Source organism: Diabrotica virgifera, chromosome 2 (genome assembly GCF_917563875.1).
Source record: "Diabrotica virgifera virgifera chromosome 2, PGI_DIABVI_V3a".
Classification (NCBI taxonomy): domain Eukaryota; kingdom Metazoa; phylum Arthropoda; class Insecta; order Coleoptera; family Chrysomelidae; genus Diabrotica; species Diabrotica virgifera.
Genome location: NC_065444.1, coordinates 132,677,835 through 132,695,388, shown reverse-complemented (window position 1 = coordinate 132,695,388; position 17,554 = coordinate 132,677,835). Strand labels below are relative to the sequence as shown.

The following is a 17,554-nucleotide window of genomic DNA, read 5'->3' as shown; positions in this document are numbered from 1 at the left end:
TCAATCTAAATAAAGAGATAAAGTAGAGCATAACAATACATATACATTGTAAATTATGATTCGGGAGTGCTTCTAGTAGTATTTAACGTGTCTCGGTTTGTTTATTTCTACTGCAACTTGGTTGTAAATTTAGTACAGTTGTTTGGGCTCGTATTTTGACATATTTCCTATACCTACGCCTCTGACTGAAATCGATTAATCATCACCTAATACTTTTTTAACCTTATCTTACAATCTGAAATAGACCACATTCATGGAGATAATTTTATCTGCGATCTTATTTTTGCCATGTTCATCGATTAGCTTCATTGTTTAATTTTCCCTTTGATCTTTGAAACGAATTTCAGAGATAAGCGGCTTTTAAGTTCAATTGAATAAGCTAAATTAGATCAGATGCGTCATTTTGTTGGGGTAATGAATTTGAGGTTTAAAAAAATGTGTGAGCGGTTTGTAGGAAATGGTTTCTAAAAGCAATTCGATTAGTTATAAATTTGAAAGGCTCATTGTTTTAAGTGAGATTATAGCGCGAAATTGTTTAGTACGCAAATTAAGGGAAAAAAGAATATAACATTTTCATACTAATTACATTCGAAACATTTTCATCGCTCTTTATTTTCTTCTTCTTCTTCTTCTTCTTCTTCAAGTGCCCTGTCCGTTGCGAACGTTGGCTATTGACACGGCAATTATAATCTTGCAAGCTGAAAATTTGTTAATACACTCTTAGTCAAAAAAATCCGGACACCTTAAAAATGGGTCATTTTTTATGTCTCGAATTTCCTAAGCCGGTTGTCTTATTCAAGTGATTTTTTAAATATATTATAACCTTAGGGTAAGAACAGAACAAGTGGGTCGAGGTCGAGGTGGAGGTGTATGTCGCGGTGGATTCTACTAGTTAAGTCGCGGTCGATGTCGACAGCACATAGCAAGGAGGTCACCTGCGCTGTCAGTCGAGCTAGAACCACTATCAAGTGAAGTAGTTTAATGAAATTTTAATGACAAAAAGACTGTGCTTTTGCGATGTTGTGTCAGTCAAGTGATGATAGTGATCAAATATCAGCTGTAAATAATCAGATCCTCCTTCATATTTTAAAAATTTACTGGATTTAATTACTTTAGAAATTCAAAAATAAACTGAATACAAAAAAGGGATTATAAAAAAATTATCAACTCAGATAGCGCAGGTAATGACAACTTGGCTTCGAACGGATCAATCACAGGGAAGCATCCTTGTAGGCCGCGCAGAAGACATACATGTAAAACAAACTCATTTTATTTTTAAAAGCATCGATGTAAACCTCCTGATGGCATCGCGCTAAACTTCCACCGCGACTTACCTGCTCTGTTCTCTTCCATTCAATACAATGTGTTTGTTTTACATGGATATCGACATCGACCTCGACCTCCACCTCCACCTCCACCGCGACCCACTTGTTCTGTTCTTACCCTTATTCTTTAACAATATCGCTGTAATAATATTGTTGCTAGATAGGTAAATTGTCATTGTATGCCGGGTGTATCAATCATACTGTGTTTTTTCTCAAAGTACACCACACCCTGTGAAATATTCTAGCATTTATAGAATACTGAAATTAAAACCCAACTATAAATAGCCTCGGGTTTTCTTAACATTATGTTTTTTGATTCATTCGCTTATGTTGTATAATAAAAAAGTTAGGTACTTTAACAACTAGCCATGTTTTTCATCAATACAGGGTGTTTTTAAATAAGTATGACAAATTTTAAGGGGTAATTCTGCAAGAAAAAATTATGACGGTTTGCTTTATAAACGTATGTTCGCAAATGTTTCGTTTCCGTGATACGGGGTGTTGAAATTTTTCTTACAGACTGACGGTTGTATTGCTCTAAAACCGGTTGAGATATGCAAATGAAATTTGGTAGGTTTTAAGAGGTAGTTATTGCGCATTTTTGACATAAAATTAAGAATTTGATATTCACCACTTTCGCGCATACGGGTAATATGACCCGTACGGGTAATGGTCTGAATTTTTTTAAAGAAAAAATTAGTACGCCACTGATATATTTCAAATTAAAAATCATTTTTGAATTCCTCGTTCAATTTCCAACAAAAAATCTTTCTTGCCGTTTTTCATATGAGGCGCCGTTTTTATCCAAAAAAATAAAACATTTGAACGCTTACCAAGTATTCGAGGTAGTTTCCATATTATGCATAGAATCTTATTTTAAATTATTTACGCCTCATATAAATATATATTTGAAACGGCGCCTCATATGAAAAAGAGGCAAGAAAGATTTTTTGTTGTGAATTAAACGAGGAATTCAAAAAGATTTCTAATTTGAAATATCGAAGTGGCGTACTAATTTTTTCTATAAAAATTCACACCATTACCCGTATGCGCGCCAATGGTGAATATAAAATTCTTAGTTATATGTCAAAAAATGCACAATAACTACCTCTTAAGCCCCACCAAATTTCATTTGCATATCTCAACCGGTTTTAGAGCAATACATAAATCGTCAGTTTGTAAGAAAAATTTCAACCCCGCATCTCGATGAAAAACATGGCTAGTTGTTAATGTACCTAACTTTTTTATTATCCAACATAAGCGAATGAATCAGAACACACAATGTTCAGAAAACCTGACGCTATACTTGGGTTTTAATTTCAGTATTTTATAAATGCTAGAATATTCCACAGGGTGTAGCGAACTTTGAGAAAAAAGCACAGTTTGATTGGTACACCTGGTATACAATGACAATTTGCCTGTCTAGCAACATTATTACAGCGATATTGTCAAAGAATAAGGCTATAGCGTATAACATATTAAAAAAATCACTTAAATCGGACAGGTATAGGAAATTCGAGACATCAAAAATTACCCATTTTTAAGGTGTTCGGATTTTTTTGATCAGTAGTGTAGCTTAACGGTGTCTAGTCGGATAAACTTTGATGTATGGGAACACTGGAAGGGGGAAGTTTTAATTGTGGAACGTGATTTTAATTGTGGAACTTGTCATCCTGACGAGTTTATGATTGTGAAAACTAGCAGATTGTTTTTAAGTTTATTTAATAGAAAACTTTATATAATACAGTAGACTCCCTCTATAACGGAACTGAAATGGCGGACTAATTACCTCGTTATAAGCGGATCTCGATGTATCAGACAACAATAATATTCAAATGTTTTGATACCTCTTACGTAGATTATTAGATGTCGATGGTCGACTTGAATATTGAAACTTCGCCATCGTAAATTGTAAATTTCCTACAATATTCAATATCGGTCGATAGATAAAAATAAAGAAGTTTATTACAGGCGGTGGAGTTTATTACAGCAGTGGCCTCGATAATAATAGATATGTTAGGCATTTCTATATACCGGCAGTTGGGGTATTTATTTATAGCCATTACTGCGCTAAAAACAGGTAAAGAAACATATTCTTCGATTTCATTTTTCCTCGTTATATCCAAATATGCCTCGTTATAGAGGTGTTATAGTTCAATAGGAATTTCATGGTACATCTAGTGTACCACGTTATAAGCGAAACCTCGTGATATCCTTATTCGTTATAGAGAGAGTCCACTGTATATGAAAAAATGTTTGTGCGACAAATATGTTGGGCATTTTAATAAGTCCGACACGTAGAACATGTCAAATGAAAGGAATTATGTTGGTGATAAATAGCAGTCTGATTTTTGCATGAGAGTTTAATGAAAGGGTAGCAAATCAATTGGAAGTTCTGTCCGACAAAATATATGGAACGTTTTCGTAGTCTGACGTTCGAAACCTGTAACCTGTTCCATAATTAAAACTTCCCCTGTTCCAGTGTTCCCGTACATCAAAGTTGGTCCGACTAGACACCGTTAAGCTATTAACAAATTTTAAGCTTGCTATTAATAAACTTTTTTTTGGTACGCGGGATCCAGGACTATTTACATTACAACTAATTTTATTCAATTTTTATTTCAATCAAAATCGATGCTTTAGGATAGAAATCGGAGGCTCTCATTCACTGGAGTAAATATTATAAGGTTTTATAATTTTTAAAGTAGATATCCTTCAAAAGTAAAAGAATTGCAAAGAACGAGGTAAATTAAATGTACTAGTTTGAAAATGAAGTCTGAATTTATTAACAACAAAAGAAAGCATCTTATGTATAATCTGAATAATTTTACTGCTTTCTTCGACGTATCGGATGTGTAATCTACCGCAAATATGGATATACCCACGTAAGCAGTCATTGTGCACAAAATCCGCAACATCGATAAATCTACAAGGTTCGGAAAAAACTGACAACAATCAACAAAAATGTCATTGTTTAATAAATTAGCATTGTTTTCGCGCTCTCAAGTACATAAGTAGGTGGGAAACAGCTATTGATTATCCTTTGATAATTATTTACATAGTGAAATAGAATAGAGTTCATGTGTGTTATCGTCCTAATCCGTAATCCCTACTTCTAATGGGTAATTAAGAGATTATCTGGTTAGACGCTATGTTATTTAGTTTCAGCCAAGTTCTTTCAACCACACGTACCTATTAGTAGGATAGAATTGATTAAAAAAATGACATAACCCAGACATCCAAAGTGAAAGTTAACCTCGAACACCAATTTATTGTTCTATATGGTCCATGGAATGTTCAGAAAAAAGTCACACCTTTTTGAGCGTCGGGTGTTTGGTGGGAGAGGGGGGAGAAGTCGATAAATTCGTAGTTTTTTACGTTTTTCGTCAATATTTCTAAAACTATGAGGTTTAGCATGAACAACCTTCTATACAAAAATGTTCTACATTAAATTTGAAATAAAAAAGGCCCTATACATAATCCTTCTAAAATGAACGGTTCCGAAGTTACGGAGGTAGTATAGTATAATTGGTCCAAAAAAAGGCCTAACCCAGACATCCAAAGTAAAAGTTTTCCTCCAACACCAAATTGTTCTATATGGTCCACATATTGTTCAGTAAAAAGTTACACCATTTTGAGCGTCCGGTTTGGGGGGAGATGGGGGAGAAGTCGGTAAATTAGTAGTTTCTTTACGTTTTCGTCAATATTTCTAAAACTATGCTTAAGCGTAAACAATGTTCTATACAAAAACGTTCTACATAAAATTTAAAACAAAAATGGTCCTATCCATAATTGTTATAAAATCAACGGTTCCAGAGTTACGGAGGGTGAAATGTGGATGTTTTCGATACTTTTTAAATTTTTTGGGCAATTGATGATGATTTTGGGTGGTGAGGTTGACGTTTCTTCAAGGGCTTATCACTAACATACCATCGGCCACTGAAATAGCAAATCCTGTTAAAAAAAATTTCTTTCAGTCAGTAAAAATATTATAAATTGCCCAAAAAATATAAAAAGTATCGAAAACCTCCACTTTTCACCCTCCGTAACTCTGGAATCGTTGATTTTATAACAATTATGTATAGCACCTTTTTTGTTTTAAATTTGATGTAGAACATTTTTGTATAGAACATTGTTTACGCTAAAGCATATTTTTAGAAATATTGACGAAAAACATAAAAAAACTGCTAATTTACCGATTTCTCCCCCATCTCCCCCCCCCCCAAACCGGACGCTCAAAATGGTGTAACTTTTTACTGAACAATATCTGGACCATATAGAACAATTTGGTGTTGAAAAAAAACTTTTACTTTTAATGTCTGGGTTAGGCCTTTTTTGGACCAATTATACTCTACTACCTCCGAGAGCATTGGGAGAGACAGGAATAAGGTGGCTAGCAGGTCTATTTAATAGAATTATGGTAGTTGGACAAATGCCAGACGAATGGAGAAGCAGTATACTGGTACCTGTTTACAAAAACAAGGGAGATATACAACAATGTACAAACTACAGGGCTATAAAACTGCTTAACCACACCATGAAAATATGGGAAAGAGTAATTGATAGACGGATACGTGAAGAGACCGAAATATCCGAGAATCAATTTGGCTTTATGCGGGGTAGATCAACAACAGATGCAATTTTCATTATAAGGCAGTTGATGGAAAAATACAGGAGTAAAGAAACAAACGCTCATATGGTATTCATTGATCTTGAGAAAGCATATGATAGAGTTCCTCGAGAGATTCTGTGGTGGGCACTCAATAAGAAAGGAGTCCCTGGTGAATATGTAAAGATTGTGAGGGATATGTATGAGGGAGTAACGACTAGTGTTAGGACAGGTGTGGGAGAGACTGATAAATTTCATGGTGCTTAATGTATGCTGATGATGTCGTGTTAGTAGGAAATAGTAAAAGAGACTTAGAACAAAAACTGGAACAGTGGAGACAAGCTCTGGAGGAAAAAGGTTTAAAACTTAGTAGGACAAAAACAGAGTATTTGGAATGTTCATTTAAAGACGGAGCTACTACAAATAAAGTGGTATCTTTGGATGGTGAAATGATTGTAAAAAGCAATAGTTTTAAGTACCTAGGATCGGTATTACAGAGTAATGGAGAAATAGATGGAGATGCATGCAGTAGAATTAGGGCTGGATGGATGAAGTGGAAAGAAGCGAGTGGTGTGTTGTGTGACAGAAAAATTCCAATGAAGCTGAAGGGAAAATTCTATAAAACAGCCATAAGACCAGCTATGATGTACGGAACTGAATGTTGGGCAGTGAAAAAGAAAGAGGAACAGCGAATGCATGTGGCGGAAATGAGAATGCTTAGATGGATGAGTGGAGTGACAAAGAAGGATAAAATTAGAAATGAGTATATTAGGGGAAGTCTAGGTGTGGCACCAATTGATGCCAAAATGAGAGAGCATAGGTTAAGATGGTTTGGTCATGTTCAACGTCGAGACGTTAACCACCCAATACGAAGAATAGCTGAAGTGCAGATTCCTGGAAGGAGTAGGACAGGAAGACCAAAGAAGACCTGGGGGGAGACGATAAGGCAGGGCATGTTGGTAAAGGGGATTAACATTAATATGGCCCAAGATAGAATTGTGTGGAGAAATGCAATTAGGGAAGCCGACCCCGCATAGGGATAAGGCAAAGAGAATGATGATACTCTACTACCTCCGTAACTTTGGAACCGTTCATTTTAGAAGGATTATGCATAGGGCCTTTTTTGTTTCAAATTTAATGTAGAACATTTTTGTATGGAAGGTTGTTCATGCTAAACCGCATAGTTTTTTGAAATATTGACAAAAAACTTAAAAAACTACGAATTTCTTCCCCATCCCCCAAACCCGACGCTCAAAATGGATTGACTTTTTTCTGAACATTAGGTGGACCATATAGAACAATTTGGTGTTGGAGGATAACTTTCACTTTGGATGTCTGGGTTTGGATCTAGTTCTACCATACTATATGTCAAATAGTCAAACACCTCGTACAATCTATTGACAAGAATAATAACAAATAGACTAGAAACAAAATTAGAGTTTTACCAAACTTTACTTTTTCATTTACCAACCAACATAAAAAGGGTTATAGAAAAATCCCTTGATATGAATATAAGCGACCATTGGTCCTAGCTTCATTTTATTTCCTGTTCTGGGCCAACGGTTTCAGAGCCAAGTCATGATTTACGGGGCCTAAACACTGTCTTTAACCTAGGCCACAGCATCCAAACTAAGAGTAGCCCAAAGAAGAATAAGGCAGTCGTTACTTGGACTGACTCTCAGGAGCAGGGTTAGACACGAGGAAATAATGAGTCATACATATCATAGAGCGCATAGAATTGCTGAAATGGAACTGGGCGGTTCATGTGGCCAGAATGAATGAGGGTGGACGCAAAACATTACATTGTAGAGAAGCATAGTCAGAAAAAGCAGCGGAAGACCACCTACACGATGCACAGACGACGTCAAAAGAATCGCTGAGGACTGGCAGCAGTAAGCTCAAGACCGACATAATTGGAGGAAATAATTAGTCAAACCCTATGCTCAACAGCTCGCAGAAGGTTGGACGACGACGATGATGTCAAATATGTCATTGTAGTATAAATAAACAATCCAGGTACAAAAACTTTATAAACAAAAATAAACGCTTCGCAAGGCGAGCTAGATTAAAATTGAAACAAAAAGGGACACGAAACAGCAAGAAATATATTTCCCAAAAAGAAAATATAAAGCAGTGAATTGAAATGAGAATAAAAGAAGCAGAATCATTTCTTTTTTAAATACAAAAAGAAATAATCAAATATTGATAGATCCGCTTTTAGAGATGCATCAAGTCAAACTAGTTTGATTTTATTCAACAAACTTGACTTGACTTGAAAACCAAACTTTGTTTGTAAAAAAGTTTGACTTGACTTGATTTCAATATCTTTAGGTTTGACTAGCCTTACACCTAAAGGTAGAAAGGCTTAGAACTAAGTAAGTAAGTAAGTAAGTAAGTAAGTAAGTAGGTTTGACTTGAAATCAAACTTCTTCAAACAGTTTGAATATCATATTGCGCAACGTGTTTATTTCCAATTCTTATTGAGAGCGTACCGACTTTTGTTTTAACTTATTTGGATAGGTCTGAATCTGCTACTCTGCAAATTAGTTTGTAGTTCATATTATTATAGTCTAAGAGCTAGTGAACCCTCCGACTAACGGTCGTCCTGTAAGGCTAGAAATTTTTCTAGTGATAATTCATAGCACACCAAGGCTAAAAACCATGACCTGGCAGGCCTCAGCGGTGCACGTGTATCTACCAGGGGAATCGAAAAGTGCAAATTTAGGGGGTAAAATAAACTTTCTCCTGTAAGGCTTAAATTTAAGTATGTGTTTGAGTAAGTCATTTAGAAGAAATGTGTACAATGACAGGCGATTCTGAAGAGCATAAGACCTTGCCAGGCGAGGGGAAAGATTAGGGGTTTCTCCTAAAATTATTCTTTTTGCATCGAACAAATTTTTTTTAGGTTTTTTGAATCATTCCAAACAGAAAAGGTCTTTAATGATTTTTCCCTTAAGTTAATAGTTTTTGTTATATATGCGATTGAAAATTTTGAAATTTGCGAAATCGGCCATTTTTAACCCTAAATCGGACATTTATTTGTAAAAATAAATTCCAATTTATTGATGAGATCCCAAAGAGTTTTTTGCAATACAATATCGGAAACGCCTTTGTTTTTTAATTGCTAATCAAGCGGGCGCGACACTGTAGTATAAGTGAGGACGTTTGAGTTGGCATAAATTCATTATCTCGAGAATGGGCAAATTTCAAGAGAAATCCTCAGACAGGTCAATTTTTATTTTTAAATTAGGACTTTTTTGCATATATATAATACTAGTGACGTCATCAATCTGAGCGTGATGACGTAATCGATGATTTTTTTAAATGAGAGTAGGGGTTTTGTGATAGCTCGTTTGAAAGGTTATTTAATTCTCTATTCACTAATATAAACATTAACATAATTATTTATACAGGAAGTACAAAAAAATTTTTTTTATTAAATTAACTTTGATTAAATTTGACAAATAGAAGAAAAATTTTTTTATACACCCTGTATAAATAATTATGTTTATATTACTGAATAGAGAATTAAATAACCTTTCAAATGAGCTATCACACAACCCCTACTCTTATTTAAAAAAATCATCGATTACGTCATCACGCCCAGATGGATGACGTCACTAGTATTATATATATGCCAAAAGTCCTAATTCAAAAATAAAAATCGACCTGTCTGAGGATTTCTCTTGAAATTTGCCCATTCTCGAGATAATGAATTTATGCAAACTCAAACGTCCTCACTTATACTACAGTGACGCGCCCGCTTGATTAGCAATTAAAAAAACAAAGGGGTTTTCGATATTTTATTGCAAATAACTCTTCGGGATTTCATCAATCAATGTTTAAAGAATATCTACGTACCTTGGCAACATTGAAATTTTTAGATAAATGTCCGATTTAGGGTTAAAAATGGCCGATTTCGCAAATTTCAAAATTTTCAATCGCATATATAACAAAAACTATTAACTTAAGAGAAAAATCACTAAAGACGTTTTCTGTTTTGAATGATTCAAAAAACCTAAGAAAAATTTGTTTGATGCAAAAAGAATAATTTTAGGAAACACCCCTAATCTTTCCCCTCGCCTGGCAAGGTCTTATGCTCTTCAGAATCGCCTATCATTGTACACATTTCTTCTTAATGACTTACTGAAACTCATACTTAAATTTAAACCTTACAGGAGAAAGTTTATTTTACCCCCTAAATTTGCACTTTTCGATTCACCTGGTAGATACACGTGCACCGCTGAGGCCTGCCAGGTCATGGTTTTTAGCCTTGGTGTGTTATGAATTATCACTAGAAAAATTTCTAGCCTTACAGGACGACCGTTAGTCGGAGGGTTCACTAGCTCTTAGACTATTAAGAAGTATATGCTTGGCTTGTTTATTACGTTCGTTTTGAAGTGTGTGCTTTGTGAAATAATATCTGAACCTGAATATTTTTCGGCTCAAAATAAGTACCAGATCAAATTGAGTCTGATTTTGAAGGTATTCCCAGTGCAAAAATTAAGAGAAATAAATCTGCATACTTGTATTATGTAAAAATAAAGAACATCGTTATAAAATGACAAATAGTGAACTAATTCTTTAAGACGACATTGCAAAGTCGCAAAAAATTCATTAAAACTACTCTATCAAAAATATAATATTTTGTTGTTCCTTCATAAATTTTTGTTAAAGGGGCCGTTCAAGTATTACGAAACGCAATTTTTGAAGCTCTTACAACCTCTTTATCCCATCTGTATCTTTTCATCTTCTGTTGTGAAGAAAGGTCCAGCTATTTATTGCAAACACGTGTTACTGTGCTTGATCTGGTTAATACAAATTTTAAGATTTTTTCACTTGAATACTATTGCGCTATTGTGACATGAGCGAAGTGTGAGGGGCCAATATAATACAATCCAGGGGTTCTATGTAGAATATAAAAATGAAAGTTGAAAAGTTGGGAGATTGTGATTTTGTAGTTTATTTATTTAAGTTAAAACAATGTTACGTAACGCGCTGTTCGAACTCCCCCCCCCCCGTATAACGCGCCGTAACGTTTTACATGGCCCCCCTCCCCCCAACTTGCGTTACAATTGGTATGATAAAAAAACTATCCAACGAATTCTTTGTTTTAATCTAGTAACACTCAAATATAAAAAAGTTATATCGAGAAACTTGCCAGCAAGCAATTCTAAGCATACAGGAATCATTTTCAAAAAATTTACCCTATTTTGATTATAATCGCTTCTTGTATCAAGATAATTTTATGTGGCACTCATTGTATTATTAATTCTCTTATCTTAATTGGCAACTAACATATCAATCTCGACAAAAAAGTATATCTACTAAATAAGTTATTTTTCAAACTCTTTCAAACTAGTTTGACAAACAGTTTGAATTTTCAAACTAGTTTGACAAACAGTTTGAATTTTCAAACCTGTACGATTGACCAGTTTGACTTGACTTGAATTATTTGTCAGAAGGATTGACTTGAGTTTGACTTGAAATTCAGTCGAACTCAAGTCAAGTTCAAACATTCAAGTCAAGCTTGTGCAACTCTATACGCTTTGTACCGAACTTTACTAGTGAGATATTTAGAAAGGATAAACCAGATGATTACAGAATGCATAGTATCAATAGTCGCATCTGTTATCACGATTTTGCTGTATATTGCAGTAACATTCCAACTAATCACTATATCAAATGCATTAATGCACTGAACTGGTTTTCGTATACATATTTTTCTTCTGTAAATGATTCGCAAGTTCCATTAGATTGTCCACAATCTCTTTTTCTCTTTATTGAAGAGCTTTTAGTTTCTTTCCATAAGTATTGTTAGTATAGAGCAGCGGTGGGCAAAAGGCGGCCCGCGGGCCGGATCCGGCCCTTTAGCTTACTTTATCCGGCCCGTTGAAAAATACCGCAAGCTTTTTTTAAGAGCATAGGCGCAATGCTTTTTAAATGTATTCAGTTTTTTTTTTCGACTCCTGAGCAAATTATGCTGCCGAGGGCCGAAAGTCCCTGAAAACTTCTACAATGCTTATTTTAGTAAGGCGCAGGGGTGAATAAAATTAGTGTAATTTTTAATTTCAAATATCTCATTCAAAAGAAACTTTTTGTTATTCTAAGGGACTTTTGGCCCTCGGCAATAATGTAATCTTTCATTCTGCGTTTAAATTTTTCAAAAATATTTATTAGTTTTCTCAGGATTAGAAAAGAAGGAATACATTTAAAAAGCATTGGTCCGAAATTTTGCGCCTACGCTCTTAATCTCTTTTATGCGATTTTGTTGAAATCAACAGTACTAGTGTTTGTAGTTTTTAATATAAATAATGAATTTCTATCTTCTGCTTTTCTTAAAAGCATTTGTGTGTTTAACCCGGTCCAGGCGCGAATATTTTTTTCGGTCAGGGTATTTGTCGCCTACCAGGACCCTTTTTCTTCGATTTTACCCTTAATAATCAGCTGCTGCAACAACTTACAACAACGTACTTATCATTTATTAGTATGTGCCCTTTCTCCTTGCTGTCTTTCTCCTTTTAATGATGGTCAAAAGTTCTCTGTTCCTTTTCCATTCTGTGCAACACCATTTCATTCGTAATATGATCGGTCCATGGTATTTTCAAAATTCTCCTAAAAAGCCACATACCAAAAGCTTCCAGCTTTCTCACTAAGTCAGCATTAACAATCCAATAAAGAAGAATAGAGTGGACATAGGAGTGCCTTCCGGTTCCCAGTTTCCAGCTTCGTAAGTCGTTGCATTCGCCAGGGTGAAGGTTCCTTTTCCGACATTGTCTTCTGAATGCCACCCAGCCAGGATTGCTTCGGCTTTCCTCTCTGCCTTCTTTCCCTTAGTATCCATTTTAAAATTTGTTTTGGCAGCCTGTCGTCGTCCATTCTTTGTACATGACCAAACTAGATCAGTTCACACCTTTGAATTTCGAATATGATGGTTGACTAACTAGATCAGTTCACACCTTTGAATTTCGAATATGATGGTTGACTTACATAACATTTTACCATCCGATTTCAGATTTGCAGATTGAATCTTTGGTTGCTCAGAAATTTTCTCATCTTCAAAAAGGCTGCTCTTTAATTTCTGAATTTCATATCTTACCTGGATCCCTGTTATGGCTTAATCTAATAATGGACCATATTAAAAATTTCGTAATTTTACTGAGAATAAATTGTTCGCATGTACACACAAGTAAGACAATTTATTATTACTATTATTTATTATTAACAATCAAATGTATTTGTCCAAATGCTTTAAAATGATACTTATAGTATTTATGTCAAAAAACTTTCTTGGGCAGAGAAAAACCTCCACCAAAAACATTAGCGTGTGCGCAGCGTACATACTGGGTATAGGTCTCCGGCCCGGGAGACATTTTGAAAATTTCATTTTGGCCCGCGCTTAAAAGTATTTGCCCACCCCTGGTATAGAGCATGGTGCACATGTATGGAATAAATTCGTTATTTCGTAAGCCAAAATCCCGAAACAGGTCGATTTTTATTTTTAAATGTATGAAATATAATATAAAATACCTACTTCAAAATATTTGGGTTATTAGCTTTACAAACGTGTTCTAGAATTTTTATTTATATAAAAGAATAAAGCAATTTTTAAAGTCTTATTTATTGTTAAGTGGTACGAAGTGAAACTTCAATCAATATCATAGACAAGGCGAAAACGGCGGGTTGTTTTTAGAAAATGTTCCCATGAGATTTTTTTGCATAATCAGATTCGTGAGACACTCCAGAAGAAGATTCAAGAGGTCGCCCACGCGAAAAGTGGTCCAAATTTTTGTTAACAATTTTTTTTAATCAAATTGAAAAAAATCAGTATTTTTGGCCGGAACAATTTTTTTTTTAGGTTTTTTGGACCATTCTGAATAAAAAAGGTCTGTTATAATGTTTCGCTAAAGTTAATCGTTTTCGAGGTAAAAGCATTTTGAAATTTAAAAAAAAAACGAAAAATTTCGATTTTCAAGGCTTAATAACTCGGTTAAAAGTTATTACTATGAAAGTTAGAAAGTAACTAAATCAAAGTTTAAAGCCCCGCTACAAGATCCTGAAGAAATTTTTGTGATTATTTGATTACTAAGCTGTTATTTTTAAGTAAAAATAATGAGCGCCATGCACGTATTAGGCGGCCGTCCATAACGAGTGCGAAAGAGATGCCATTCAGGCAGTCCAATGGCGCATCTCACTCGCACTCACATTTACAGCCGCGTCAATACGATCTTACCACTCATTATTATTAATTAAAAATAACAGCTTAGTAATAAATTAATGACACAAATTTCTTCAGGATCATGAAGGGGAAGCTTCATGATCCTGAATTAAATTTGATTTAGTCACTTTCTGACTTTCATAATAATCATTTTTAATCGAGTTATTAAGTCTTAAAAATGGCCATTTTAATTTTAAATTGCTTATAATTCGAACACGATCAACTTTAGAGAAAAATTATAAGAGACCTTTTCTGTCTGGTATGGTCCGAAAAATCTAAAAAAAAACTTCTCCGGACCAAAAATACTGATTTTTGCAATTTGATTAAAAAAAATTGTTAAAAAAAATTTGACCACTTTTCGCGTGGATGACTTCTTGAACCTTATTCTGGGGTGTCTCACGAATGTGATTATGCAAAAAAATCCCATGGGAATATTTTTTCCAATGAACCCGCCGTTTTCGCCTTGTCTATCAATCAACATCACAATTTCAAGGCAAAGCATCGTTTCGGTTATTTGATCAGATCAAAAGTTTTTGCTTACCTATACCAGAAGAATATGAGTCTATACCTGCAAGAAAAAAATATGGTTAATATGGTTAATAATAAATTAAAATGGAAATTTGCTATATAATTTTTTTTGTTTAATTATAAAATCTATGTATAAATGTACTTTAGTAATTGCATTATAGTAATTGCACAAGAGCTCTAAAATTCTATATTAATTTTAGAGATCGAGTGCAATTTGTTGCGATTATTTCATGAACAAAACAGTTCAAAAACAAAATTTTATTGTAATTTATTTATGTAAGTACAAATTAGTACAATTAAACACACAGTTGTTATAAATATTTTACGGTTGAAAGTCATCACTTTTATAATTTTTAAAATATTAATTGTCATTAATGTCGCTGAATGTATTTTTTCATAGCAACGAAGGGCATCTGACGTAATATACTTGACGACGGGAAATTATCAAAAGTTATCAGTCTAATTTAGATTTCTGTAGCTTTCTATTGGTCAGAATTTCCTATGAATGAAATAATCTATGTAATTTAGCTCTACGTGCTGCCGGTCAGTGCTGCATACGGTTTGCAGTGTGGACGTTGTGTTATTTGACTCCACACAACCTGAGCAGACTCACACAACGAATGATAAACAAATGTTCAGTGGTCTCGTTGGTTAAATCTGGGACGCAAATTCTTGCGACGAATTACTAATTTACCAGTAAGGACGCGGCTTAATGACTTGTATTGGGTTTCGGAGGTAACGATAACCCTGTTGCAACAAAACTATGAGAAATGCTCACAGCTTTCACAAGCGAACAAGAAAATCCAAACAGTTTCTTAACGAATAGTCTTAGATTTAAAATATTGTATACTATTTTTATTTCAGTTATTTTAATTGTTTAATTGTAGTAAACTTTGTATCTGGGACTTTTCGTCTTCCTCTTTTTACGAGAGATGTCGCTGATTTGCGTCTCAAAGGTGGAATTATTGCATTCGCAGTAATTTCCCTTAAATAAGGCAGCCTGTTAATGTTTGATTCAGAGTTGTGACTACATAGCTCCATTGATAACGCCTGAGAGGCAGAAATAGCTATCTGAAGATGGTGGTCCAACTCTGAATCAAATAAAAACAAAAACAGCCTTTTCTCTTTTTTATCTTTACTCAGATTTTTGAGTACTTGAAACTGTCTTTCGGTCCTTTTCCTAGACGAAAAGAAACTAGATACGTGACCATGTCCTTTCTGCTTTCTTCTATATTCGTCGTCTCCGTGGTTATAAAGCCGGTTTTACTTTAAAACAATCTTTTTTTTTTTTCAAAAACAAGCACTTTAAACCGATGAAACTTACAGATCATATAAATAATAAATAAGTAAAGCGACGATGCAATAACGATTAATTTCATTTACGATGCTAATTAGGGGGTGATTTTCCCGATTTTTTTTTTACAAAAAAAAGAACTAACTTTACTTCGAGCGTAACTTGCTTACTTTTGATGCTAGAAACTTTTTTAAAGCACAAAAAGTAAAGCATTTTTTAAACATTTTAAAAAAGTTACAATGAGTTTTTCCCAAAAAGTGCTTCATTTTTTGGATATTTAAGGTTGAAACATTCGATTTGGAATTTGACTAATATGAACCTATTTTTCATTAGCTAAAACTCTGCTTCTACTAGGTTTAGAGACCTCATACATACACCATTTTTTTGTTCAGTTTTTTATAAGCTATATTTTTGCTAAGAATGCTTTTTTCGATAAAATACTTACTTTTAAGTTATTTGCGAAACACAGTCAATATCATTTTTTATTTCTTTGACATGTTAGGTATGTGTATGCCAAACATGTCAAATCCAAGCGGTGCTTTAACATTTAGAGCAAAAACCGTGAGTAACTTAACTCTTAATTTGTATTTTGGGAACGATTTTCTAAGTAGAAATCGAAACGTAAAACAGCATGTTTTAACCTAAAATTGTGATTAATTCCCATTAAACATAATCAATATAATAATATGTGCTTATCTTGACCTTTATCTCATATTTATAATCAGTATTATATACATGTATACATAAATGTATACACGTTCGTGGAATCTAACCGTGACACGACTGAGAGAATGTATTTAAACTTTTGGTGGAACTAGCAAGGAACATTTCATGGGGATTATACTCATGCGAAACAGATAATCGCATAATTTACTTTAAGAGAGGTATATTCAATGGCATTTTTAATATTTAACACAAATAAGTATATACCTCTACTTACGTATGTAGTATACCAACTTATTATTATTCAAGGTTTTGCTAAAATAATTGCATAATTTTTTATTAACAATAAAATCTTTTATTTACACAAATTAGTGGCGTAAGAGGACACGAGCCATTGCGTTAATAGATTTTTTACTCTTATTATTTATATTTGTGCAAAAAATCGGAGACGTTTGTCCTTAATATCCCATAGTCTAAGATACAATAGAAGATCGATCTGCACCGACCTGTATAATGGATAAAAACTATGGATACCTATGTAATTTAGTATGTTAATAATTATAAAAAACAAGGGGTGCCCGATCTAATTTTGTGCTGACTATAATTAAGCATTTTTATATTAATGTATCAATAAAATCAGCAACATTAAATCTTCGAATTAACAAGGGTCTACACAACCTACCTCTATATTTGGCTAAATGGCGCTACATAATTTGTAGCGCCATCCCATAAGCATAATGGAAGTATGAATGCAAAAATTGCATTGAGCCTTGAAAATCGTCATCTTTCGTTCTTTTTTCAGTTTTAAATTGTGTATAACTTGAAAACGATCAACGAGAAAAATTACAACAGACCTTGTTTGTTTAGAATGATCCAAAAAATCTGAAATATCTGCCCTGGTCGAAATTTCTTTTTTG

General features: G+C 34.0%; 1 protein-coding gene across 2 annotated transcripts in view; it reads right to left on the bottom strand.

Moving 5' to 3' along the window:
• The window catches only part of LOC114330073 (G protein-coupled receptor kinase 2), a 778,149-nt gene that overhangs the window by 648,715 nt on the left and 111,880 nt on the right, over positions 1–17,554 (bottom strand). Inside the window, exon 3 of one of the 2 annotated variants that reach the window (XM_050642802.1) lies at positions 14,694–14,720. The exons of the other annotated variant lie outside the window; for it this stretch is intronic. Within the exon in view, the coding sequence (XP_050498759.1) occupies positions 14,694–14,720 (27 nt within the window). The remainder of the gene's footprint in view (positions 1–14,693; positions 14,721–17,554) is intronic. 2 annotated transcript variants of the gene reach the window in all.